At 43.2% G+C, this 13651-nt stretch overlaps 1 protein-coding gene across 1 annotated transcript in view; it reads right to left on the bottom strand.

The window, feature by feature from the left end:
- The window catches only part of si:ch211-130m23.3 (single-stranded DNA-binding protein 2), a 57552-nt gene extending 45501 nt beyond the window's left edge, over window positions 1-12051 (bottom strand). The window contains exon 1 of the mRNA XM_031736226.2: window positions 11860-12051. Coding sequence (XP_031592086.1) covers window positions 11860-11915 — 56 coding nt within the window. The 5' untranslated portion in view covers window positions 11916-12051. The remainder of the gene's footprint in view (window positions 1-11859) is intronic.
- Between the last annotated feature and the right edge of the window lie 1600 nt (window positions 12052-13651).

Below are 13651 nucleotides of genomic sequence, written 5' to 3' on the forward strand. Positions count from 1 at the left end.
TTAAATGGAAAAATCAGGTTCCGGTAGACTTATCCGTGAAGCGCTTTCATTAGGTAAAGGTATAGTTTTAATGAATCTGTGCAGGGGGAGTTTGACAGCTATAGGTGCGAGTAAATAAATCGCTTGAAAGTGTTGTGCGACCGCCTACAGCATATGTTAATATAAGCTATTCTCAGAGCACAAATTCATACAGGATCAAAAAGTCAGGCAGAAAATTCCAGAAAGGGAAGATTACAGAAGGGAGAGGCAATGATGCACCCCGACAGCACTGAGAGTGGACAAAGATTGGTAATTTACCAGTCAAAAGGGAGATAAAGATGGAGGGATGGAGAGAAAGATAAATAGATAAAGATTAGCAGCAACAGGAGATCCAGGGGGCAGAGAGGAAGAGAGAGACAAATGAGACTGAAGAAGAGGGAGGCTGAAAGAGAAAGAGAGATGGAGAGAGTAAATGATTAATGAAAGGAGCTGTGGGGGGAGGTCAGGACTGAGCAGAAGAGGAGTGATGCTGCAGCCAGTGAGCAAAACCGAAGAGGACAACATTATGAGCAGCCGTGCTGCTGTCGCTCACCGTAACACAGGATTTGTAAAAGGGGAACCAAATGTGACTCAAAAGAGCTTGAGAGCACGCGCTGAATCTACTGAATTTGCTAAATTTGCTAAATAAGGCGTTTTTTCGTCTTTTCATGTTTAAACACAGATTCTAATTGGCCGTAATGCCTTTGAGAGGCTTTGTACTGTTATTTAAGCCAAAGACTGGCAAAAATACAATGAACACTTGCGTGTGGATAAGTTTGCGTCACTGTAGAGAAGAAAACTTTCATCACCGGTGATGATTTATTACTTGACAAAACTGTTCAAAGACTTTCATTAGATCCTTTAACTTCTTGCAACATCTTAGTCAAATACATGCCTTAAATTAATCCCCAACTGGCAGTGTGCTGTGGCTCTATCGCCGGTGCTCACTGATGCATTTCTAATTGGCATTTTTGCTGATGGTCACAAGTTAAATCTATATTCTCCATTACCCTTCCACCATGTCCCCTGGGATCTCTCTAATGGCTCCGAGCACTTGAATAGAGATATTTGTATAAAGTATATTCTCTCTGATGCCGACTCGTCTCCGCGCGGGCTTACTTCAGCTGCAGGTTTGGCGTGTAGCTGAGAGTTTGGGAGGAGCAGGGGGGAAAAGTTCACTACATCTTTGAAGATTAACAAAACACGTGTTATAATCCAGCATGGAAACAGCCTGAGGAAAGACACTTGTAGTAAAATAAACTGTGTTTTATCTGCTCGTCTTCAGCGTTTCGTCTGCACCGAGATGGTCTCACATGCTGCTTTACAGAGCAAATGTTTGTCGTAGCCTTTATCCCTCTCGTTCCACAACACATAGTAAAGCCCTTGGTGAAGTTTTGGCTCAGCGACAAGCCTGAATGCTGTATAACCGGCTTGGCAAAAAAAAGACCCCAAAAAACAACACACCGCAGCCAGCGCTGGTTAAGAATGGTTGAGCTGAATGACGCTAGCTGTTACAGGTTGACCAGCAATTTCGCAATTAGCTGATAAACCACTAAGATGAAGGGTTACATAGTTTGAACATTAACTCTTTACCCCTTGAAAGTCTACTAAGGAGGAAACTCTTTTCCAAACTTTTTTGCATTTTGTGTCATATTTCAGGCCGGCTTACAGAACAAAATGACTGGCTGTGCCTCAGAAGTTAGTGAGGGTGGTCTCTGTCTAAGCAGCTACCCTTTGTAAAACCCAGAAACTATTCTAACGGTCATCAACCCATGTCTTAGGGGTACAAGGAAGGTCATCAAATATCATCTTTATGGGGGAAAAGAGTTAAAGGTGAAAACTCTTGTTGACTGTAAATCATAAAGTAGTTTTGAAACTGAAACCTTGCTCCAGCAAAGATGAGAAATTGCCAAAGGTGAGATATCATGTGTTAAAGTCAAAAGAATGAAGCTCATATCCTGACAGAGAGGAAGAGTCCTGCATTCTTTGGCTCACCTCAGTGTAGACTCTGTGTTTACCTTTCATTAACTAGAGATCCCAGAATCCTCTCCTCCCGCACCGCACCCTTGGGATACTCCAATACAAGGTGAAAATAAATGCTGTAAAATAGCTGCTTGAACAACAAATATTAAAAAAGCACAGCTTATTATGTTTGAGTTATAAATTATTTCATAAACACTGAGGAAAGACAAGTCTAAGTTTTAGTTTCCCGGCTGAATTCTAATTACAGATCGCTCCGCAATCTATGTGTAAAACGGTTTTATTAAAATATCTCTAAAAGGTCCAAAATATTCCATTTAGAAAAGCTGAAAAGTTCCACAGTTTGGGAACTACAGTGCACCGCAAATGCACTGAAACGGGATATGACTAACACAAGGATAGCGCCAGCTCACGAAATAAGCTAAGCTACAGGCAGACAATGATAAGCCAACTAATCAAGATACTCTAACCATAATGCAGCTGCAGTTGTGAATCCCCACCCTGTGCTCTAAGGACAGAACACACTGTGTCCTCAAAAGGCTACACCCAAAGGCAGTTATGATCACATGAGAAACAGTCGAGAGACAGACCGCCGTCTAACCGAGGAGAAAGAAAACGCCATGCGGGGGTTGCAATTAAGACTTGAACAGAAATGTAAAAAGGAAGCATTGCTCCCTGCCGTATACAAGCACAATCAGACAAAGTGAAACAGCTCTTGTTCTGTCAGCAGTGCAGAGACTCTACTGTATCACAGAGCAGACAACAATGCCCAGGGCTGAGATAACAGGAAATGCCAGCTTATCAGAGAGGGGAGAAAACAGAGGGAGATGGCGAGAGAGCGTGATGAGTAACTCACTGTTTACCAACAGTGTAAGTGAGCAAAAATTTCTGTTGTGTCCTTCATGTGAAAATCTGTCATTTACACATAAGTTTCAACCAGTGAGGTTTTTTCCCCCTCCTGCAACTGTAATTTGTTTGCAGAACATGTAAAGTGGATAAATCAAATAATGGGGTAGGCAAATCCATCACTTTCTTAATTTGAGTTCCATTTCATTGGCTTTGATTTGTTCAGATTGAGTCACCTCTCGTGGGGAGTTTGTTTAATTTCACAGCTGAAAGAACACCAATGATTTTTAGGAGAGTTTTCCTTGTTCAACTTTCTCTACAAGCTATTACAGTAAATCTTGAATGCAATACAGCCATAAACCCCGGAATATTAAACTGCTGTTTACAGAGAGAACTTTGATGGCGACACTTAGTGATCATACTCGCTTAATCACTGCTTTCTTTTTAAAAGTCTGTTCTCAAGAGTTTACTGGGAAGACGAGAGTTAAAGCAACATTGTGCAAGAATAAAAAAGGAAATCGCTTTTCCACCATGACTGGAAGTGCAACTTATAAATATGAGGTATGGGAGAGGAGTGGCGTTCACACAGAGGCAACTGAGCCATTCAACAAGTGGAGCAAATTCATCCCCGTCATTGGATTAGGAGGATCGGAGTTATGGTTTTACTACCCCGACTTTATGCCTTCATTTTACCCACCGATAAACCAATACCTGTACCAATAAGTTCAAAAGGCGATTTAAAAAAAAATAAATGTAGTATTTAATTAAACAAAACATTATGGTGTTTAAGGAGCAGTACATATTCAATATGAATTTGCTTTTTCTGTTGAAGGAAATTCAGTTTTGCTTTGAAATTCATTCCTAATAATAAAAGTATATTTAAGAAAAAAAGAGTAAAAAATCCTTGGTAAAAATTCTTCACTAATAAGAATTAAAAAGAAGAAATGGGATGGGTTTTGTTTTCCACCATAGAGGTAGTTAGCCCTGACACAAGAAATATGATTTTTCTTCATTTATCCATTCTTCAGACAGCATTTAGTTGTTTAGACAAGCAATCACTGCTGTGAACAATTTCTTTGTTGTTGACCATATACAGCATTTTTCTCTCTTGCTTTCTTCTGCATGCACACACTCTTGCCCAAACACACTGACACTGTGGCATGTATCCACTGCCATTCCCTGTACTGAGCTCGGTCTGTCATTCAGCAGCACGCAGGACCTGGAATGCGACGGCGTGGGACACGCTGCTCTCCTGCTAGCGCCACACATCGTCCGGTGGCACACAATCTTTGTTCGACTCGCACAATACAGCATTCCACAATCAACGACAATTAAAAACAGAGGGAGAAGGAGATGACTGGGAGGACTGCACCACTCTAATCGTATAGGATTTGAATTCCTGTCTACGGGACTCTAATCGGCCTCTGTTCTTTTGAACAACAAAGCTTTGAGATGAGATTGAAAAAAGCTGATACAGATGAAGGCAATCTGAAGCAATTTGGGGAGAAATGTGAAGCTATTAAGGCCTGTATGGAGGCTCTGGAGGAAGTAGAAATAAATGACTAACCATTCAGAGGAATGTTTTTCTGTAACATGAGGTTGTAAAAATTTGCAGAAAATGTATGCACCAAAGTGTCTGCAAATTAGGATAATTAAAAACACACACACACACACACTAAGAAAATATTTTTTAAAACACACTTTTTGTACACAATATTTCCAGCTAGTTCACGTGTAGCTAGCACTGGATCAGAGTTGGTGAGTCCCGCTGCTTCCCTGTTGCCCACCTGGTCTCACTCTTTTGTCCTTCCTGCTCTTCAATGGTAGAAAGTGGCATTAAGTAGACTTTAAAAAGTCAAGACGTCTATGTCAGAGATTTAAATCCTAAACACGAGGATATTCCATCTTGGATTTCACTGGGGAGAAATGAGGTGTCACCATGGACTTTGCAGGGATCAGTGGGCAGACGGCCTGTCATCTAAAGACGATACATCTAAAATAAAAGTGGACAACTCCGTGGCTTTACTTCTCAGAAATTAGCAGGGACGAGTGAGAAAGAGACAGAGGAGAAATGAGGGCAAGGTAGTGAGGAAGCAAAGGAAAATAATGTGTTTTTGAATGTGGGTGCAGGAGAGAGAGAGGGATACAGAGAGAGTGTCTGAAGCAGTTCCGAAGCCTGGTCGTCACGCATGCTTAACCTTGCGCTAGTGCCTGTGCGATGCAGCTTGCATATCAATGATGGACGAATATCAGCAGAGAGGCCTCCAACCAACCTCCGCTATACTCAGCAGGCTGGGGTTGGGGGGGGTGGGTAGGCAGAGCAGCATCTGCAGTTACACTACGGTGCTTACTACAGCAATGCAAGTTATACCGGCTAACAGAAGAGTTTTGTAAATGTAAGCGTGATATTTTAAATACACGCTGATTTAAAAATAAACTAATGAGTGCAATATGAAAATATTGCTTAAAACTGGCAAACAAAAAAAACACGCTTCAGATCATCTAAAAGCACTCTTCGTCCGAGTCTGTGCGTGTTTCCATTAACGGCGTTTACTTTTGCCTGGAGCTCTCCGGTTACAGAAACGCTTTGAGGGAGAGCATCCCTGACTGTGCTGTGGTTTGGAGCAAAGCTGTGCATGTTTGGTGTCACCAGGGGCAACACAAAGAAACTTCCTGACATAAACCACGAGAGCTACGGCCGATATCACCTAACAAAGCCAGACAGTGCTGATAGTGGATCCCATTCAAGGTCATCAAGGCGGACTATGAAATCCCCTGCCTCCCTCATTTCTCTTTTGTGTCTCATCATACCTTGAGGTGGAAGATCTGGCCAAAACATGTTTTTTAAGTTAGTCTGGGTAATTTCATGACAAAACAACATCAAATGCCATGAGAAAAGATTTAAATGCTGCCTGAGAGACAAAACACCTTTAAAACTGGGCATTTGTGCACAGCTTTAAAACCACGAGCAGCACAGCAGCTCTTCTGTTTCTCAGAAATGCTATTTAAGCTAACTTAAAGAGTCAAATGAGAGAAGAGAAGAGAAGAGAAGAGATGTGATAATGTGTTTCTAATTAAAACAAAAGCATTCAGGGACACCCATGGGGTCCTAAGGGACCAGCACAAGGTGATAAACTCTCTCATCCTTAGCCTATTTTTTGGGAAGCGATAAAAGATATTCAGGATGCCATGCCCTCTTCTGTTCTCTTCTCCTTCTTTCCCACATGCTATCTGATGCCGACGGAGGCCTTTTGTCACGTCGATCCTTCCCAAGGACCCCAAGGCGTCCTGTGAGGGTGCCTTCTTCAGGGTCCTGTGTGTTGATTGACACATCAGACCTTTTTTTCCTCCCTGCGTCGATCAGAGGCCGTTTCCCTTCTGCCTCATACAGCTCAATAAGAGGCCGCCGCTTTGATAGCAGTTCTGTGGCAAGTTACATCTCTGGCAGAAGGGATAAGAGAGAAACTAGGAGGGATGCCAGCAGATAAAAGAGGACTTTTAACAGCCTTCTATGTGTTCAGCAGGTTAAAAAGTGTTTTCTATCAGAGCCTTGTCAAACTGTCATTATCACTTTCATTTGAAGACAGCTCTGTATACCACAGAAAGAAAATATACCAGAGCTGCATTTCTCCTCTGGTTTTCTTGTAATCCCAGACTGATGCTAATCTAAAAACACTGTGGCGTTTACACTGGAAGCAGTTTTAAGTTGCTATCTTTCACTTACAGTCAGTGTTGGCGAACGCAGATGACAGAGAGCGGTGACAGTTCTCCGTGTTCTAACAGTTGTTCTCAAGGCATCCCTTGAGAGCTGGCAAGGCTATTAGCTGTGTAATGATCACTGGATGTTGTAGTTCACATCCACACTGGCAGCGTGACAGACAGATGGAGGTTGATTTTGACGGATGAAACATATGGGGAAAAGTGCTGTGAGCAGACAGCTCAGATGGGATTGCAGGCTAACACATGTAGCATCCTCTCTATTGACCAGAACAGCAAAGATTAACACAGATACGCAGACACGTAATCACGCACATCTATATTGTTCTTTGTCCACTTAAACAAAGAGGAAAAGCTCATGCCGAGGCCTACCACGTGGATCTTATGTATGGGGCTTATGCATGGGAGTTGAGCCAACAGAACCAGGTGTGGCCACTTACCAGTGTAAGTGATCCATGGAGAGTGGGATGTGTGTATAGAGTGGGGAGGTTCGACACAGAGCCATTACAGAGCATTAGACCGTGCGGTCCTGTAGGACATCACCTGACCTCGTCTGACCTCAGTGAAAGAAAGAAAGAAAAACCTCTTTAATCTTTCTTTCATGCGTCCGTCCCTTTTCATTTTTTTACCGCTTAGCTGTGGAGTTTATTTCAAATTTTAAACTCTTCCAGCATTCACGTTTTCATGCTTATTTCCCATACTTAACCTCTCATTTTACCATCCAAGCTGACCAACAACATATGTTTACCCTCGGGCTACATTCTTTTGCTCCTGCCATAACAAATAGGTTTCCTCTTTGTTCTAATGATTGCACCTATATCATTGCTCAAGGACGACGAAATGTAGTGAACAAAACAAACAAAACAAAAAAACCCCTCATCAATTACATTCATCAGGTGGCAGCTGGCATGGGGAAAATGTGATTCCCTGCACAGTTTATCCAATGCATTGTGAGCTTGCGGTGCGTGAGTGCATCTGGGAGAGAGATACAGCTATTTTTATTGTAGTTCCACTGTAATGCGACTCACTGTCAGAGCCAGAGTGGCAGCCTGAATTGCTTCTGTCGGATAAACACTCCCAGCATGCACTGCTTTGCCTCAGTCTGCGCAATGCTGCATTGGCAGCCTCCTGGCAGGATTTTGAGGTGTCTCGGTTTAGAAGTAGCTGTGTGTGTATGTGTGTGTGTACACTTATGTGTGTGGAATGATGATCCTTACAAGACCAGAAAATGCTTAAGTCTGCACCAAGATGATGCTTGCTACCTGAACCAGACTGAATGAAATGGCACGTACTTATACTAGTTACACATTCCTATGCTATAGGTTATTTGTTTGTTTTTTAAACCCTGACTTTACATGATCTTTAGGAAACACCTGAAAAGCAATTTATAGAGCTGTGAACACTGGAAAAATGGACAAAACAAGCATCTGTGAGCATTTGAGGCAGAGTTTGTTCCATGACTCAATACTCACTCAGAAAAAAGGAGAAAAGGAATTTGTACTATGTGCTGCAATGCAACTCAGTCAGGACCACAATCCCAGAACTATGTGGAATGTGTCCTCTAACTGCCAGCGACTGAAACCTACACTCGTTGAACAACTGCAGTACACAGTCAGTGGTCGTGTACTGTCACTCTGAATCAAAATCAAGCGCAGACCATAACACAGGTAGCACACAGAGAGAGAGAAGAGAGACCAGAGCAGTGTTGCTGTCTTAAAAGCCAGACAAAGTGTTCATTACTGGTGCAAAGGCATAAAGACAGCCTATTCTCAGATATTCGCGGACGTAGGGTATAAATACGAGAAAACTCTCTTTAAAAATGCATGCGTCAGGATTATATTTTTAAGTTTTACTCAGCATCATCCAGACATACCTTGCTGCAAGTGGTCTGCATCTTGGGCTGCTGTTTTTGCACACCTGAATATTTCAAATGTCTTTCTTTTGGGGGCTTTGAGCCTCACAGACAAAATCTCAGCTATCCTTCCTGAGCCCATGTGTCTCTGCGCCATTCTCAGAGGCAGATATGATCCAGACACTGTGCGGCACATTCAACTTGAATAATCAGCATGCGGTGACACCATAATTGGCAAGTAAGACAATATGTTTGTGATTATTATTGTTATTTCTTATGATTGGGAAAGAACAATACTTGAAAACATTTCCTTTTCTCGCTCATCTGCTTCTCTTTATCTGCATATCCTCCAGCATGAAAGGTACAAATTATATAAAAGAAATTAATAAGTGATAACAGCTTTCCCCCTACCTTCAGCAAAATGTACTTCAAATGTTTTGTGCAGTGGGTGTTTCTTAATGTTTGCCATGTAATATATGCAAATAAGAAATAAAAAAATGAAAAAAAAATATATATCTGTGTCTCCATACAAGAGACTATTCCCACTATAATACTGTAAATGATCTTGCAGCTTAGTTACACTGTATAGAGAAAGTTGAATAAGATTTTAAATACAAGCGTGACATCTGTGTTTATATTGAAATATAATAGTTTATGGATCATTTCGCTCTCTCTTCATCAGATACCTGCACATCCCTGAGCCTGGTTCTGCCACGGGTTTCTACCTGTTAAAGGGGAGTTTTTCTGTCCCACTGTCGCCAAGTCTTTGTTCATAGGCAGGTGATCTGGCTGTTGGGGTTTTCTCTCTATTATTTTGGGGTCTTTACTTTGCAATATAAAGCACCTTGAGGTGACTTTTGTTGTGATTTAGCGCTATATAAATAAAATTGAAATAAACTGAATTTTTATAGTGTGGACACATGAGATAGGAAAAAAAAAGCATATTCCCCAAATGCATCTCTAGCAAGAACAGACTACATGTTTCAGATGTTTATCACACACACACACACAAACATCAATCCTCAGAGGTCAGTTGTATTTAGAGCTTCTCTGTATCTACATGGGCGAGACGCCAGGGCCCCGTGTCTGCAGGGGTCCATTCTGAGGTCAATACTACAACACTGTAAACTAATGATCCAGCAAATTCCCTCAGTCCTGCTCTCTCCCCTCCTCCTTCCTTTTCTCCTCAATCTGTTGTTGCCCTCTGTCTCTCCCACTCTCTGATCCCCTGCTGCGCTGCAGAAATGAGAAACAACTGAAGACTCGGCAGCGCCGGGCCTGCTCTGCTCCTCTGATACACACCACTGATAAACAAGGCTGCTTGTTAAGAGACAAATGAAACTTTTGGCTTCCTCGATTTTGTTGCCTTCCACTGCCTTTTCATCTAGCATGTTCTTGACACGCGTTCCCTTCTTTTGTCGACATGGCCTTGGCAGTAATGCCCAGTGGAACATCAATCTTGCGTCGAAGTGTAAACACAGATAACGAAATGATCTGCAAAAGCAAAGACGTCTGAATTAACCAGGAAAAGTAAGAAGTTCCCTTTGAGTTCACCTCTAACTCGTGTACGCAATTTAAACAATACACTAGGTAGACGGCTCGGTTCCATTAAATAAATCGACTTTGATGTAAACGTTTAGTCACATAAAGTTAGTGTGTCTCCTCATTATGGCTTTGCTTCTTTGTTGTTTGCGCTGATGTACTTTTAGCAGCAGCTTGCAAAATATGAACTTCATCACAGGAGACTGCAGAACCACTTCAAAATCTTATGCCTAGACACACACACACACACACACACACGCACACAGATGCATGCATGTTTTCACACACAGTATCTCCCAGGCCTGGAGGAAGCTCTCCATCGGAGCCTCTGAGTCAGTGCACGCTATAAGGCAGCGATAAGAGTCTCACTTTTCAGTCCTTTCATATCGATTCGGAATAAAGAATGGGGCTCAAGGGATGAACACTCAATCACGCTGTTGACCAATGTGGGCGAACTGGATTTAAAAGACACAATAAACGAGTTGCAGTATCTGGCAGTCAAAGTGAGACGATAGAGACAATATCTGCACTAACTTTGCCCTACTCTCACAGGTGGCAATAAGCTGTCCCTGCAGACAGGGAGAGCACAGGCTACAACTGTGATCACCCTGTCTGCAGGAAGCCTGGCCAGTGAGGCTGAATAAAGACTTGCTCCTGACCCAGTGCATCAGGTGTGGGAATATCCTGTTAGTTTCCATGCATAAAAAAAAAGAAGAAAGAGATGATATCAACCACAGTTTATATTAACACAGCCTCTATTTTATGTCACTAACATGTCCACCTTCACAACTGACCTAACAAGAAAGAAAGAACGCAGGCTAATTTCGGCTGCTCTCTTATTCACATGGGGTCGCCACAGCGGGTAGCACCGCATATTTGATTTTTATGCCGGACGCCCTTCCTGAAGCAAGCCCCAAGAGATTTGTGTCACCTCTTGGGATCGAACCAGGGATCATTTGCTGATTAGATGAATGCGTAAAACACATGGAGCCACTACAACTGACCTTACTGTAGAATGAAAAAAAAAGAAGCTGTTGTTTAATCAGGAGGGTAGAAAAATAAGCCCTCCACTCCCGTGTCAGTGGACAAGACACACAGACAGTACAGCCATGACAAGCATTTCTATTACAAAAAAAACAAAAACAAAAAAAACAGCTGATATGTCAACACAAATTTGCTGGACACCCACAGTACGTGGCCAACTACTTTAAAATAACCGGATCGACCGTTTCCGTCTCCCCAAGCGCGACGACAGCGTGACTGTCCGTTTTCACAAGCCCCATCTGGGGCAGCTTGTAGCAGGACCGGACCCGCGGAACACGGCATCTGAAGCAAGGCAGCCTCTGTGCAAAGCAACACGCTCCAAACACAGCAGCTTTCGAGCGGTCAAATGCGCGGACTTTCCAGCCGCTGCCGCCGACACCAGACCTTGAACATCTAGTTTATCTTTAAACTGTTCGATCCTTACCGCGTGTGTGAAAAGCATAAACCAGCCAAAACTAATAATGACTGAAGAAAAAGAATGAACAAAATGAGAATGAAATCAAACAATCAACCTGCACAAGACGCCAAAACATTTACACAAGGAAGGTGTTTGCTGGATTCGTAATTAAAAAAAAAAACGCATTAGAATTAAAATTCTGGGAAGGTGAAACAAGCTTGGTAAAACTGAACCTTTCCCGTTTAACAACATTTACAACCGGCAGATAAAATGTCTGTCTTTTCTCAAAGAAAACCCAAAGCAGTCAACTTTCTGAGCCGTGCACAGCGCTGAGCTGAGAGCCCCACGCCGCTGAGTGTATCGCCTTGCGCCCTCCCCTCCCGCAGCTCTGTGTGTGACTGCCCCCGGCCGCTCATGAACTTCCCTCACAGCCGCGGTTTCCTCCCCCATAAATAAAACTTACTTTTCTCTGGCTTGGCTGTCGGACGGCACGTTGCTACTCTTGCCTTTGGCGTACATGCTTGCAGAGAGCTCCGATTGTCACGCACCTGTCAACCCATCACAACCTCCCTGGGCACAGCCCCGTCACCATGGTGACACAAGCAGCGTCGTCTCCCATTGGATGTCCTGCTGTTCAGGACCGCCCGTTCTCCATGGCTACCGCCAGTGAGTGACAGCTGTGTAACCACGCCCCCTTTCAGAGTAACTCCACCCACCTCCTCTTTCTCTCCATATATCTCTCTTTTTCTTTCTGTGCTCTACCGTCTATCCTTCTGTCTCCCTGCCTGTCTGAAGTCTGTTTGTCTGTCTGTCAGCATCTATCCCCTTCCCATTCCCCTGATTGGAAAGGTTCTCCTGACATGTAGTCTCGACACACACAAACACTCACACACACACATATCCTCTTGCTTAGTGCAAACTGAGAAGAGGAGGGGGGATTTGAAACAGTCCAACTAGGATTTTTAAACAACTGGTTTTGGATGCTCCTTTTATAGACAATCACACCCTCTACCGACGCACACGCAGCTCACTGCACAAACAGCTCCAGCAAATAACTGCTTTTCCATTGGTGTTTATTTACATAGGTGTGAAGACATCCAAACATGTGGGAAGCGGAGCATGTCGGGAACAGTCGAGCTCTACAGAGAGAGAGAAAACAACACATTCTTTGAGAAGATGTGGTTGCCTTATAAGCCTTCCTGTACATACATCATATGTAGTGCTGCTACAGTGCAGCTGCAACACTAAGAGGAAATGTTCGGGAAATCCGCTGAAACGCTAATGTCACATCTGCTGAAAGACAGCGAGGGTGATGAGCATTAAACTTTGTAGGACCACCTGTAGGAATTCCTGCTACATAATGTATGTGAGTTTGATCAAAAGTGGAACCCCCCCCAGTCCTCACGTGGGCGACATGCACTAAAATGTTTGTTTGATGGTAATAGGAAACACAAGTTTGGATACATTTACTATCCAGTGTCTCAAATAGCACACTTTCATGCTTACATATTATTCCTTTGCATTTACTTCACAGCAGGTATGTCCTCTTGCTCTGTGACAGCTTGGATAAGCTATAGCGCCCTTGTAACTTTAAGGTGGTTAAACAGTTAAGAAAAAAACGATGGATGGATGGATGGATGTTCACAGAAAGTAGCGCCTTTCTGTGGTCAAAGCCTGCAACTCTCACTTCAGGTAAGTTAGCAGCTTGCTGGGTTGATTTTGCAACAACGTTCTCCTGCTGAAGCTCACACACAACACAAAGAAGCATGTAGTATATACAGTGTAGGGCATGATAGTAGCTGAGTGAGAATCAGTGATAGAAACACTGTATGTATGAGTGTGGCTGGAAAATGCAGCAGGGAAGAAGTGCTATGTCATGCTGCTATGACCGGCTTGGAAGCTAACAGAGAAGAAGGTTCAGTCCACTGTCACAATATACTTATCACAAATCACAAAAAAAAGACAGGCTACATCTTGGTATAAAAGGCACTATAGAAGGCTGATTCCCAGACAGTAGTAAGCTCTGGAAAAACACAGACTGTGCATGCGTGTGTGTGCATGCGTGTGTGTATGTGTGTGCGCACTGGGGGCGTAGCACAGGGGCAGCAGTGTTTATGCTTACGCAATGCTCCCGCGATGTGACCCAGTTGGAATGGATGCATGCTGCCTCACTCTCTCCGGTTCTCTCTATCTCACCCTCTTGTCCTCACGCTCTCATCTCTTAACTGAAATCTCTCTCGCTCTCTCTCTCCCTG

Source organism: Oreochromis aureus, linkage group 12 (assembly GCF_013358895.1).
Source record: "Oreochromis aureus strain Israel breed Guangdong linkage group 12, ZZ_aureus, whole genome shotgun sequence".
Lineage (NCBI taxonomy): Eukaryota > Metazoa > Chordata > Actinopteri > Cichliformes > Cichlidae > Oreochromis > Oreochromis aureus.